This window comes from Nipponia nippon, unplaced genomic scaffold, assembly GCF_047370975.1.
Source record: "Nipponia nippon isolate SJK-2023a ecotype South Korea unplaced genomic scaffold, ASM4737097v1 scaffold_21, whole genome shotgun sequence".
Taxonomy (NCBI): Eukaryota; Metazoa; Chordata; class Aves; order Pelecaniformes; family Threskiornithidae; genus Nipponia; species Nipponia nippon.
Genome location: NW_028262338.1, coordinates 4,785,823 through 4,800,846, shown reverse-complemented (window position 1 = coordinate 4,800,846; position 15,024 = coordinate 4,785,823). Strand labels below are relative to the sequence as shown.

General features: G+C 41.9%; 1 protein-coding gene across 2 annotated transcripts in view; it reads right to left on the bottom strand.

Annotated features, from left to right (window-relative positions):
- SLIT3 (slit guidance ligand 3) overlaps nucleotides 1-15,024 on the bottom strand; it is a 601,195-nt gene that overhangs the window by 194,194 nt on the left and 391,977 nt on the right. For both annotated transcript variants that reach the window (XM_087759961.1, XM_087759962.1), the window contains 2 exons: nucleotides 13,571-13,642; nucleotides 8,412-8,575 (listed from right to left, as the gene is read on the bottom strand). In XM_087759961.1, the coding sequence (XP_087616087.1) occupies nucleotides 8,412-8,575; nucleotides 13,571-13,642 (236 nt within the window). The remainder of the gene's footprint in view (nucleotides 1-8,411; nucleotides 8,576-13,570; nucleotides 13,643-15,024) is intronic.

The following is a 15,024-nucleotide window of genomic DNA, read 5'->3' as shown; positions in this document are numbered from 1 at the left end:
ATCAAGTTCATGGTATGCAAAAATTTGCTAGTCATGAATATTCATTATTTGATTCAAGTTCACTGTTTTGCTGAACATTCCCAAACAGTAAATTTATCTGTTAAAAATTCATGGCACATGAGCACAACTGTTCTGTAGGCAAAGTCAACACCAATTGGTTTACAAACAAATATTGAGGAATACAAAAGGAAATATCCAATTGCAGTGAAAGGAAGGTCTGGTGTAATGAACGAAGCCTACTTTATTCTACAAAAACCTACTTTGCGTATTTCAAAATATATCGGTAAAGTAACACCATTGAAAATCAGACCTTACTTCGCAATGTCTTATTCTAAAAGCGCTAATATTGCATTTATTTAATTAACAGTAGTAGTGCCAAAATTGTATGGAATACTTCCAAACAAAATGGAAGAAAGTAGAACAAAGCAGCAGGCTCACCTGTAACAACTGAGGTTTAATAGGTAGATTTGTTCTTCTGGAGGATTAATAAAACAGAATCTGTGAGACAATTTAAGTCGTTTCAAAACTATGACAAAGTTGTTTTCCTCTCAGGGAAATTTATTCCATTTAAGTCTTCCACAGGAGGGATTGAAAAGGTAGAGTTTGAATGTCTCCTATGCCCTGTGCCCACTCTGAGCCTTTCTTTGAACCTCTTCCTCCAGCCTTGCCAACATAGGCATTTTCTCCTCAAAGCAGGCAGAATTTAACTTTCTAACTATTGCACCATAAGGAAGGCTGTTGCTGTGTATTTGGTTCTCTGGGTTTGTATAATATTTGCTCTTCCAAAACAGGCTAAAGACTAAAAAAATAATGCTACTAGAAAGTCTTAAAAGATGCAGTGCCTCTGCAGTTCAAATGGCATCTCTGCACAGTAATCTCATTAAAGCCAATTCCACAATTTGTATCAGCAGTCTGGAAGGTGCATATGAAGTGACATTTAAAAATAGGTCCAGAAATAATATAGTGAACTTATAAATATATTCAAGCATAAAAATGAAGAGGAAGACATATTATTTAAGTGAAAGGACACCACCTGTACAAGGTTAAATGATAGATAATGGTCACGATCAATTGTAAGCCTAAGAAGGGGGTATAGTTCTGGAATGCCCTTCTAAACAGGTTATCCATTAAAGACCCTGAACTGTTTCACGATGAAGTTTGATAAAATTATGGAAGGGACAGGAACAGTTTAAGCCTATGCTTTGAGTCCCTGCGGTTTGATTTGCTGGTATTTGAAAAGGAGTTTTAAACACGACTTGATTTTGTTTGATGGCCCATTTGTCTTTGCTTCTGCCCCTGCCGCAGCTAGCACAGGACCGTCCCTGCCTCAGCGCAAAAGCTGGTCTCTTCAAGAAGAGGAGGAAGGTGGGATTCACTTCAATCGGAAGCGTTACAGACTGACACAGCTACTCAGAGGATGTCGGGCAGAATGTGACATTCCTCCCGAAAATGACACCCGAGGGTCCAGCCTGGTCACGAGCTCACCCAATGGCCAGATCTGGAGCGAGGAAACACTTCTGTCCAGATGAGCGGGCAAGGACTGAAGAGCGAGGCATCCTCCCCTTCCCAGAGCCGCCTCGGAATTCCTTGGACCAAATTCTTCGGCAATTTTGGGACACGCTAAGGAACACAGGGCAATAGCAACCTTTCTTGCCTTCCCCCTGGGATAGGCCGAGGTTGCTGCCTTTGGTCTTTTGCAAGCGACCTCTGGTACATTCATGCTTTTTATGGTATCTGGAACTTATACAATAACATTCTTATGGATCTTCTGACCTAAACACACTTGCCTGCAATTACAAGGAATTAACGCAATGAGCCCGGAGATCCCTTTGGCTTTGGTTCAGGGTGTCCGTGCCCAGACGCTGGCTGCGGGGCCTCTGTGAGGAGAGGCCGGGGCTGCCCCATGCTGGTTCCAGCCGGCTCCAGCCGGTTCCAGCCGGCCCCACAGCAGCCCTGCTGCAGGCACAGCTGAGCCTGGCAGTGCAGCCGGCGGTACCCCTGGGAAAGCGTATTTGAGAAAGGGCAAAACAGTGGCGGGCAGTAAGGAGTGAGGAAAAAAGTGTGAGGTACAGCCCTGCGAGCAGCGAAGTCAGAGAATAAGGGGGGGAGGAGGTGGCGGAGCGGGTCTTGTTTGCTCCCCCGTCCTGTTGAGGAGGGGGAGTGGGAGCAGCTGGGTGGGCGCCTGGCAGCTGGCCACGGTCCACCCACCGCAGTTTTAATGGAACGGTATAACATCACTAAATTTCACTGTCAATAAAACAGAAAATCACAAGAACATGATATTGTCTGTTTGTAACTGTGTATTTGCCACCTATTTACTTACGGAATCCTGCAGTCATTTTATAAGCAGTTCTATGCTTTCTTAAATTACTCTTATGAATTGAGTATTCATAAACACGTTGCCCATCACATACATGCGTAGAACAGAAAAAGTCTACAGGCCTCACGCGAAAGCTTGGCCACATACTCAAAGCCAACCCTGTTCCTTCGTATTTAACACGGCCCTCTCTGCGAGCTAGCTCAGAGCAGGGCTGCGGCACCGATCCATGGCGGGACAGACCACCATGATGCCTTTTCCATTGTATACCAAAATACTACCAACGTACTAGTAATAAAACAAGCCACTGGTTTTGGATATTAACATAGAAACTAACCACATTATTATTCTTGCAGCAACAGTTCAAAAGCTCAATGCCTGAATAATTATACCCCAACCCGCCATCATTAAATAAGCATTAAAGAGCTACACATACTGCTTTGGGGAAAAGAGAATTCCAGAACAAAGGTAATTATACTGAAAAGGTTAGACATCATTTTCGAACAGTGAAACTAAATTTACTGTCATTTAAAGCAAATTTTCAGCTTTGGTCTTCAAAGAAATATTAAGTGCCTTAGGAATACATATTTATCCCTCAGATTTGCAAGACGGTCCCCCAAATAAAAAACACCATACGCGGCATCTTACGTATGAAGCAATTCAAGGAGTAAATTCTTACAGTATGAAACAACATAACTGTTAGTGCTAGAGCAAATTTAAACTTGTAATAAGAAATTTAATGGAAACAGAAAACAAACTCACTCTGATAAATAGCGATTAGTATCTCTCCAAACCTCCTACAGGATTTCATTTGAGGAGCACCTAACAAATGCACAGTATTGAAATGTTTCTTTAGACTAGACAGCAATGTTAGTTTGTGGTAGCAAATTATAACAGGAGGTAAAAATTCTATCAGAGTTACAGAAAAAGTTTCTAAGACCAAATTTAAAGCACAGTTTTTACCAAAAGGCTTTAGAAGTCATAGAACGCTGAAAGTCCTGCATAGACTCCATTGCACGAGCACTTATCGGGTCTGTTGATGGTCACAAAAAGCGTGAACCAACTTAACGGTGAGAAAAAAGATGTTATTTGCCCAATATGACTCACAGGTCAGTGTTTTGGAAAGAGGTCAAAGTTAGATGAAATGGTTAAGCTCACTTCTAAAAGCCATACGACATCTGTACAATGAGGACGTCCCCCACGGCAGAAAGCGACCATTCACACGCACAGACGCAGAGAAAAAGGCCGCCATCTCCCACTTTGTTTATCCGGCTTCCTGCGACCACCGAAACGAAGGGCCATCAGCAGCCCTTCTCTGTACGAACGGGGACGGACTGCTTGGAGAGAAGCCGCTCTGCTCCCTCCGGAGGAATTGCTACTGCCCAGCACTAGCAACATCTGCATCATTAGCAAATAGTCCTCCCCCCTCTTTAGCTTCCAGGGAGCACCAGTCTTCCGTGCTGGCAGTACCTCCACGTCCCATGTTGAAAGCAGCAGACCTGCTGCTCGTTATGCAGCTATACTATTGCACAGAGTCTTTTAAATAGGAGCAGATGGGGGGGGGAGTTCCTCTCCCCACACACTTTTCCTTTGGCATCTTCTGAAAGTTCTCATTAAGATACTAAGCTTGAGGAGTGATATTTTATTAGTTACTCATTGTTGGTTGTCTCCTCGACAATATGCTATGAAGGTATTAGGAGAAAAATGGACCAAGGCAATCTACTGAGTTTTGTGGTCTGGGCCAGAGAGTAACAGCTATGTTTTAAGACCGTTTGACCTCACCTAAACAAATAAAACTGCTTCCTCATTAGGGCTTCCAGTCAGCATTAAGCAGCAGGAAGCTAACGTATTTTCCTCTTTATTATACCTCAGGTGCAGTCTCGCTGTATGAACCAGAAACTCTAAATTTTCAATGGAGATTTGGATCAATCCACTATTTGCTTAAAATCAGTATCAGTTTATTTAGCCAGAAATGACTAGACACTTGGCTCTGGTAATGATTCCTCTCTTGCATCAATTTCAGACTGAATTTTAAGTTATTTAATCGAAATTATGCACCTTGATTTTCTTCAGGTTCTTGTACATCTTCCGAGTGGGAACTAAGGATCAAGAATCAGAGACAATTGTTTCTAATTAAAAAGAGAATGATGTATGGATCCATCTTCCTTCCCTACAATGCTTGTGTCATTATTAAAGAAACCTATCTTAGAAAAGTGCTTAAAAATCACATATTTTACACTTAAACTTTGCTAAATTTCATATTGCAACACATACAGGACAAATCAGCTCCAGATTAATGTCAAGATTTTAGAATCTGGTGCTTCTTACCTGAGAAAAGCATGAATTCATTAACTGTCAGAAATATCAATCTCCAGTCTATTCTAAGAAATCTCATCCAGTCTTCATACTCCATTGTAAACGTTGCCCACGGTAAAATACCTCAAGCTACTGCCCAAAACTATAAAAAATGTGTATCAACCTGCACCTTCAGAGTCAACACCAAGTCCTAACATACTGCCTCAGAATCGGCAGCAAGAGCACAAAGGAAAAATCAACTTCCCCCCCCCCCCCCCCCCCGAAATCAACCCACAGCCTCTGACAGACAGACAGAGTTAGAGAGACAGAGCTTGAGAAAGAGAAGCCAGTTCAACAGTGAAACATCTGAACATGGGAAGGAAGCTGGGTTTGATCCAAGCAAAGACTGGAAGGCTCTAAGAGGTACCAAGCATAAGCCAGCACCCCCAGATGCTTCTCTGCTAGCTAAGGGAATATAAAAACAAACAGCTCTCAAGGATCAGAGCGCAGGTAGCATTTCACATTAAGTCTTTGTTTAGCGTACTGTTTTCTCTTGTCACGGCAATGAGGCAGTGAATTGCAAAGTTACAGTGGAGAGAGAGGAGAAATACATCATGCGATCTACGTGCAGCACATCAACAGGGGCACTCATCCTCTGGTGCCGCACAATTTCCTCTTCTACAACATACTGTCTTGTAGGAGACCGTCTCACCAAACACATCGCAGAGCTCAGTAAGCGGCTATACAGGAGGAAGAGTCTGTTTGGAGATTTCTCTGGGAACAGATGGCTTCAAGGCAAAGGCCCAGGAAGGCTGCTCTGTCAGGGGTGGCTCTGGAAGAGAGACTCTCCTACGAGGAGGGGACAGCTTGCCGAAGAAGCCAGCCAGAAGGCTCTGGTGGGTGACAGGCCTGCCAGCAGTACTCAGCGCTCTCCCCCGATGGTGAGGGGCCACCTAGTCCCAACCCTGCTCGGTTCTGTTAATGATCTTTCCCCTGCCTCCTCGGTAACACAAATCCAATTAGACATACTTGCAAACCTACCTACAGGCAACTGCGCGCTATTTAATCCTACACATTTACCTACAGTTCTGAGCCAAATGCTCACGGGCATGAACAAGTGAGACCTGGAGTAGCTTTTCTGCTGCTCACAATTTGCCTACAAGTGCCATTTGAATTAGCATTTTTATAATTTATGTGCACAAGCTGAACAACATTTTTAAAAGACTGACTCTCAATTTACACAGGTAGGACTCAGTTTACACAGATATACGTGCACATAACTCTGACTCCAGCAACATTATCTCGAGAGACTTTGCACCTAATGCTTATAAACGTTCCTGTACAGGACTGGTAGCATAGTATCCGGAAGGAATCAAGCAATTTGGGTTCCAGTTATGGCACTTCTCTGTCAGTGTTTCATTTTTTCTTCTCCAACTTAGGCTATTCCTTAGTATGTAGCATTCAAAATTTGTTTCCAAAGGAACATTTGTCATAAAATTATAAAAAATCCTATTTTTGCCTAGGGTTCAAAGAATAACCAGAATTCAGTTTTTCAAGGATGTTTTTCTTCTTTCCCCAAATTATTTGATTCTACTCTTTCTGCTTTGAAGCATGCACCAGCACACGTTTTGAACTGGAATGCTCTGATGAAGCCCGTTTTACAGTGGAAGAAAAGCTGGGTTTTCTTTTGCTGTGATGATATTCCCACTGCCATAAAAACACAAGTGCTTGAAATGCTGAGCCTATACTTAACGGAGTAGTTCACTACACTGTATTTCAGCTCTTCATAACTATGATGCAAAGGCAGCTTTCACTGCCAGCTTGAGGCTAGTTACAGTGACTCATATAAGCTGAAATTGTATAAAATTCCTTTGCAGAGGGACAAGTTCAGTTCACTATTCACCTCCTGTCCTAGTTTGACTTCATAGTCAAACACGAACAAATTATGCCATAAAATCAGGAATAAGAGCTGTAATAAGGAGCAGGGAAGCTTTATATCCTCTTCAAACTAGCTGTCCATGCAGGTTTTTGTTGAACTAGCACGTACTAAGCTGAGTTCTCTGCTAAATCCTCCACTAAAATGAGCTCTTCAAATTTATTTCTTTTTCAGTATATTTCTTTTCCCAAATGAGGGTTAGGGAATACAGTCGATGGACTGTCTCACTGGAAGCTTCTTTCCTTTAACTTTTATGAATTCACGTTTCTAAAAAAAAAAAACAAACAACAAAAAACCAGGCCAATCTTGAGAGTTCTCTTATATGTTCTTGGTCCAACAGGCAACTGTTAAAAACCTTTTCTCTTTTGGAAGTCACAGTCTGCACAGAAATCTCCATTTAGATGAGCTCTGTCCACACCACATTTCTCATTCAAGCAATTATTAACTCTTCTGATTTAAACAACTCTTTTTCCTTCACTTCACTATATCATAAATCCAAATAGCTGAACTCATGCCCCATCTGAAACTTCATTTCATAAGAAAAAAAATGCTGTGGTTACCTCTTTGGTAAAATTAGATTCTGCTAATAGCTTAATTCATTTATTCATTTCTTTTATCCTTCCTTTCCCAAGACTGTTAGATTTCTAAACTTTTCTTTTTGTTAAACTTTTGATGTAATTTATCAGACATTCTGGGCACCATCAAATGTCCACAACCACGCAGAAGCTGCTCAGCACTCTTGAAAATCATGTCACAAAAATCAGTAGTGCACACCTTCATTTTCCACGTGCCCATAACACCTCCTGCACACCTCCAGGGCTGGGCATTGATTTACCATCCATGCTATAGTTAAGGGGATCAAACCCTCCTTCTCTAAGTACAACCGTTCTCTCTTTCTTTGTCACATGTAAATGAAACTACAGAAAAAAGGCATTCCTAAAAACATTTCTAGCACGAGCACTTGTACTGTATTTCCATCAGCCAACACATGTATCAAGGAGATAAAGCTTTAGGGTTCACAGGCTGTGAGAGATAAAGAACACAGTGCCACAAGACTCACAGTCTATCACGATTAGGACTCACATCGGCTTCATAACAAGCTCCCCGTGTTCCTTACCATTTGGCCTGCAAAACTATCTCCAAACTTGTGTCTGGTATCTTCCTTTGTTTTTTTTTCACAGCATACACACTGCCATGCCTCTCCTCTGCCAGATCTCTTCCTTTCAGCCAAATTCAGAGATTTCTCTCTTTTTTTCTTTCTTTCTTTTTCTTCTTAAGAAAATGCATTTCTGTCACAAAAGAGCCAAGTGCAGTTCCAGAGACTTGATGAATAGGCCCAACATATAGACACACGGTTTCCGAGTTGGCCATGTATCATCAGCCTCATTTATCAGTGTGGAAACTTGTGGAACAGCGAAGTGCATTGGCTCCCTAAGAATCCTGTTTCGGTCCCTGGGATAAAATCTGCTCCTCACGTTCTGTAGTCCAATCATTTATCAACAGTCTCAGATTAGCATTTTCTATTTCCTTTCTTTCGTATTGCAGTCAGCTATAGAGCTCTTCCCTTGAGAAATACCAAATTATCCACACCTAATTGATTTCTTATGTTGATATCATTGGCAATGCTAAAGTAGAAAAAATAATTTGAGAACTGAAATGTTAACTGGAATCCAGTAATTCTTACAAAGCTGAAAAAAATAACAATTTGATCTACTCCCACACAGTTTAGCAATGATAAAAACAAACAGGACTGCTACAGAATGGCATTCAAACACAACGCAGTAATTTTCCACTCACTGTTTTTATGTGACTATCAATACAAAACCATGAGCTGATAGATAAATGAATAATTGGCACCATTACCAGAGCAGACGAAGTCCTTCTTCTGCACCTCCGCCACAAGAAAACCCCGCAGGCTGACAGGTGCCAAGCAGAAGGTGAACTGCCCGATGGTGCGCCTCTGCCGCAGCCAGTCAGACAGCCAGGCCAGGTGGCAGTCGCAGTGCAGGAAGTTGGAGTGAAGCCGCCTACGAAAGACAGAAAACCCTCCGGTTATTAGCAGTTTTTTGAACAGAAGACACAAACCAGAGCAATCAAGTACAAGGCTGTCTGGCTCTTCACCGCAATTTAAGCAGGATCATTGCAGGTTATTGGTTACAGCTGAGTCAGGCCTACATTGCCATATAATATACAAATGTCCACATATAAATTAGTGCTATTATTTATAACGTCCTGGAAGAATGAAGCTAAATAATTATCTGCCTACATGTAATCATGAGCTGGCCATTATAGAGAAAAGAACATGCAGGATTTCAGATTCCTCCAAGTAATCACTTTGCCTGTGATTTCATATCAGAAGTAACTGCATGGATGAGGTATCTTTGAGCGAATTCAAAAGATGGATTGTATAAACACGAGGACCAGGCTGAAAAACAGGATGATAGGCGATTCTTCCCTCTTCTCTCTTCTTTGGGGAGGGGGGGGAGAGACAGCGAGAGAGACAGACAAACAGACTGACCCCACACACCAGAGGCTATTGATACCTTGTATGGTCCTGTCTTGCCTGTACAAATTCACTAATGCTCTTTTTACAGTGGCAGTTTAACATGAGTATGCAGGTTCTAGACAGGAGTTTTCAACTTGTGATGAAGAAGGGGACCACGACAGGGTCACGACACACAGCGACGCCGGGGCCGTTCTTTGTAACGGAGGATCTAGCCACACAGCTGCCCTCCCAGCCTGCTTCTCGCCTGGCCCTAGAGACGTGCAGAAGCATTATCACATTGCGGGGGGAAGTCTGCAAAATGATGATGCGTTCAGGGAGCGAATCTGGTAATTTTAATAGCTACCAAACTTTAGGTCAAAACAAAAGCCCAGGACATTAATTATTTCATTCCTTGTAACGAGTCATACATTTGCAGTGTTATATCAAATCTCAAATGATAAAACAGATTGAAAATCCTGTCAGAAATGGTGAGACGAAGCATTATTCACTAATATTACAGGCATTACATTTAAAAAAAAGCACACAATTGGTGCACGCAGGATTTAGTCTTGTCCATCCACCAAAGAAATTAACTGTCTGTCCGCGAGATCTTCATGCTGCACCGCAGCAGCGCAGGTCAGCAGTGGTGCCGGGGCTGACAGTCCCCAGACTTGCATGTCTGGGGTGGGCAGCCACAGTAAAAGACCACAAATCTGGAACTGAAGAGTTATTCCTGTAGAGCTGGAAGACATTAGTCTCCTGGAGCACTGTAAAACATAATTGTTTTAGAAGGATGGCTAGAAGACCTTGTTTTTAGGGATTATGAAGCTATTTAATTGACACTGCAGTAAGTTAGATTTCTAGTAATATGTTTTGTTATTATGAGCCATTAATCTGCCTGGAACACTTTTTGCTGATTGAAAGAACCAATAAATCCATTTACAAAGAAAAAAGAACAAATATCACCTAGCCAGAAACCATCCTAAGTAAGACTTTGTTCTAAGTTAGAGAATAAGCATTTCATTTAAATCCTCAAAGTATCATCCCTTCCCCCCACAGCAGTCAACAACCATATTGAGAATCATCTTCCTTCAGGAGCTGAAGCAGAGCTCATCCCATGCCATTCCCCACATCCCCTGTATGGATGGAGGCAGGCAGGAGTAACAAACCCACATTTTCACAAGAGGGGCAGCTTTCCAGTTCTGTGAGTTGTTTTTTTCCCCTCACTAAATTTGTATTGCTGATTTCTGGGTTTTCCCGTTTCAGGGGTGCGGCCTGGCACCTCTTCGCCAGCTCGTCTGCCTCAGCAGAGCCCGGCCTTGTCGTTTGTTCAGGTTTTCTGCATGGGTATTCTACAGTTTGCTTTTGAGAGGAGACCATTCAGAGAGTCTATCAAGCTTAACAAAGCAGCCTATTAGAATATATTTTTGATAATTATATTAATGAATACAGCCACGAAAAGACTTTTCACAGTACTTCAATAGCATAATACACCAATTCCCTGTGAACGTGAAAAGCACTGAAGTGATTTGGTACATTTTCGGTTTACCCTTAAGTAACAAAATTAAAAGAAATTATGCAATTACTTATCTCAGCAGTCACTCACACATGCAGAGATAACAGGACACTGACCATTTAGCAAATAGGTATGGGGGACATGCCTTAACATAAATAAAGCTGTTTCCAGCAAAGGAAAGCAGATCAATAAAAACTAATTCCTGTCACTTCCAATCAAGGCTAAAAGATCAATGAAACTTAGCAACAGAAAAGACAGTTAAATAAAAAAGGTTAGCACAGAAAAGCTGATTTTTTTTAAAGAATTCTTCAAGTGCTTCAAACCTTACTAGCACTTTTTTTTTTTTTTCCTTCCCTGAGAGATCATGTTCAAGTTGAATATACTGTTTATTTTGCCTTCTCTGCTCTTCTTAAATGAGCAGCTTGTTTTGAGAGCCATGAAGAAAAAGCTATTTATCCACAGAACTACCACAGCAGATGCAGAGGTGGCACAAGCAGCCCCAAATGTTCCGCTAATGGATCTCACTAGTGCGTGAGAGAGACACCTAGAGAAAAGACTATCCACACCCCACTGGGCCTCAGCTGGGTGGGAAAAAGGGCTTGTCCCTACTTAAGCAACATTCAGACCAAGGATTCCCTCCAACAGCTTCGGGGGAAAAAAGCACGTCTAAAGTGTGAAGCTGTTTGAGAAGGTGTACAAACTGATGACCTTTTTCCAAGAAAACAGTCGAGTCACCAAACTGTAAGGAACGTCATTCATGATCCATTTGGGCTGAATTTGCATCAACCACCAAGAGATGAAATCGTAGACCTTATTCAGCCATTACGCCTCAGACAGCTTTCTCCTTTTGTGCAAACTGTTCATTGAGGTTTTATATTAATGCAGGAGAAAACAGGTTATCAAGTGAAATAAAGCTCAGGAAACTAGAGAGAATATTAACGTTTCCCCCCAAATAGTATCTTTATATAAATATTTTAAATGCGTGAACAAAAACAGTTTTACGTGTGCTGAGGGGTGTATCTAGTTGTTAGGGTAGTACTATCCTTTTACAGAAAACTTAGTTAATCAAATCAGTATTAGCCTAAACTCTGAACAGATGACGTTCAGAAAATATTGAGTAATATGTAGGTATACAAACTGGTTTCATTAATACTTATAATTAATAAAGTATTAATTGTGAAAAGTGCTAAGATGACTTGGGGATAGAGCAAGAATTTTCAACATGAAGGAGCAGCAGAAGAAATTATGAAATGCTATTTGATTCCTGTATTTATCTTCCATTAATTGCTATTTTGATGACTTTTCTGCCTCTGTTGAAACAGATGGAAGGAAATACAGAAAACAAAACCATTTTACTGTATTTCCACCTGTCTACGCAGGATTTTTTAATTCCTATATTGAACTGCTAAGAAGGGTACTGCGTGTTATTTGGCAGTCTTTGGAGACTGAAACGTGCCACTTGATATTGATGAAACTACCTTTACAGAACATGAGGTGAATGAATACGAATGCAAGTTTGCAAAGGTGCCCTTTTAGCCGTAGACCCTAAATTAAATTTCCAGCAAATCCTTTTAGAGTGGGTCAGCATTCATGTTCTATAAAATGTGGCTCTCAGAATTCAATATAAAAGCTTCCCTTTATAAATCCTATTTATGACTTCCTTCCCCCCCCCTTTTTTTTTTCCTTTTTTTTTCCCCCTTAATTACAGCAGAGGGGGATTAGTCAGTGTAAGTCTCCAGGGAGCTATATACAAAGCCATCTCCGAAATTAAACTAAAAGGAAAGTGGCAGAAGGCATTGAGCTCTGGTAACAGACAAGACTGACTAATCTGAAGAAGCCAAGCAAATTTTCTGGACCACTGTGACTGAATGAGAAAAGGCAAAACTCCAGGAACCTTAACCCTACACCTTTATCTTCTTTATCCATTCTCTTCTAAAAGACAAACATCTAATTTCCATTTAATTACTTATTAAGATCTATGAATGTCACCACTTAATGAAGAATGTAAATTTAAATCAGACGCTATCTTACATAGATTGACACGAGTAAGAGCCATTTTTCCTCAGTTCTGTTAACTTATTTAATATGATTTTACACATGTGTACATAACATCCTTGAAGCATTTTATTTTTTCAGTGCCACAGGAAATTTTCAGGCTAGCTACTATTTCCCTTTCTTTGCTTTTAGTACTAAATATATCTTATTTGAGTTCAAGATTTTGAAGCAAAAAACAGAGAGACTTTGTTTAAACATGACTTTTCCTGAAGTTGTGTATTTCCTAAAGGAATTTAAAGGAATAATTTATTTAAAGCAAATGCTTTTGGTAGGCTATGGCTAAATTATACAAAGGCACACACTCTAATTTCACAGTCTTTGTATTCTGGTCTACTAAAGTCGATCAGGGCTTTTTCAGCGGAATGGTGCCCAGCTATAGAAAAATGGATTTGACATAAGAGAAGCTTTTATAAAAAATGCATCAGAATCAGTGATGTTTTGTTTCAGAAAGTATCTGGAAAAGAAGCTTTTTTCAAGTTCTTTAAAAAATTTCTTGTTTCAGAAATTTGAAAAGAAGGAATAGGATTTCAGCCGCCTTCACAACCCTGCCCAGCCTCACCAGGGGCTCCCCGGGCTCCCCCAGCCCTGCCGTGGCCCAGGACTCCAACACAGCCCAGCCCGGGGCTCCCAGCCCCTGCCCCAGCCCACCCTGCCTGGCCACGGGCCCCGTCTGAGCTGCTCCCCACCCATGGGCTGATGTCCCGGCCTGGCCTCAGCTGTCCCCGTCCCCACGGAGGAGCCGGGGGCTGCCCCCACTGTGGGGTGTCCCTGTGGCTCAGCCCAGCCGCAAGGCCCTGCTTGGGCCCGCCATGGCCCTCACAGGGTCAGTAGTCGTCTTCCTCGGGAGAGCAGGGTGAATTGTTCACATCGGGAAGAGACTGAAATATGATTATCACAAGACGACAAATATCCAAAGAGTTGGCTTACACCGTTATTATTATTGTAATATTAAAAGATATTACTTACAGAGTCCTGATCTTTGGCATGTGATTGAAACTGGTAACAGGAATGCGGGTGATGTTGTTATTGTTGAGAGTACTGTTAGGAGGAAAAAAAAAAAAAGAGAGAAAAGAGAATAATAGATTGATCAATTACTTAACATTTCGTCACCAACACACTATTTACAGAAACAAGCTGCTAAAACTCTTGGTAATAAATCTGCCAGGCTGTGAGCAGTCAGACATGCTGACCGATACCTCAGACCATTTGTGACATAGCATGAAAGATGTTGTTAAGGCAAAGCAACCAACAGCTGCATAAGAATGGATGAAGGTTACTATTTACCACGTCCGAGTACCAAGAAGCAGAGGAGATGAGTTTTTAACGACTACTAGAGCGGATTCAGACTTTCTGGGTAAGCCACCGCTTTGCTTGAAAACCTGACACAACTTGAGTGGAGGAACATCAAACTCGCACACCGCAGCGTGAAAGCTTTGCACTGAAAGCGCTCACTCGCACACACAAAGAGAGCTGTTGACTCTCCCAGGCTTGTTAACACAGCCAGCTTACATGGACAGACAGCTCAAATTGCCCTTTTGAAAACACACGGACGGATGGATACCCTTTCTTTGGTTTCCTTATGAAAAAAATATACAGGTAGTGGAACGGACCGTAATAAAACATGTCATGACCCAGGTGTGTAAGGATTTCTGCTGCTCTATCAAAGCAGACCTTAAAGAGAAAATGATCTCAGCTGCTGGTAGGGACCCCCTCAGCGCTTCTTATGAGAAATGAACTGACTCGATTATCATCAGCTGAGTGTGCTGCTCCCATTTATGTAGCTCCTAATTATATCAATGACTCTCTAGCAAATTAGAAGCTATAAAGTTTATCAAGATGGCACAGGAAATGGGAAGCCCTCCAACAGGGCGTAATTGTCATGCTCCAAGCGCACCAAATCCGCAAATACAGTAGCCCAGTTTGTCATCAGAATTGATGGGGCCGGGGATGATGCCATGGCCCAGCGTGGCCAGTCCTGCTGCTGGCTGCAGCTGCCTACATGAAACGTGCGGTGCCCAGAGCAGCGCGGCACGGAGCAACCCCTGCTTTGTACCGGGGCACAGCGCTCCACAGAATCACCTGGGTAGGAGATAGCGCTTTTGCGTGTTTGTGTATGGGCTGAAGAAAATACCTGCTGAAGCAACCTAAAGGCACATTACCCTTCCCTGAACGACGTAGTTGTTCCAATGTTATGTATTTACATTGGACATTTAATCACAAGCTCTTGAAGAGTTTTACAGAACTCTTTAGCCCTCTTGGTCATCTGCCAATTTAAAAACATTTTTACAATTCTGCCTAGAAATTGCTTGGCAAAACCATCATCTACAGCATCAGCAGATTAAAGCTACATTAGCTTACACCCTGCGAAGACTTTTTCTGGTACACGGGAAGACACATACGCACACTGGCAAAGCCGGGAG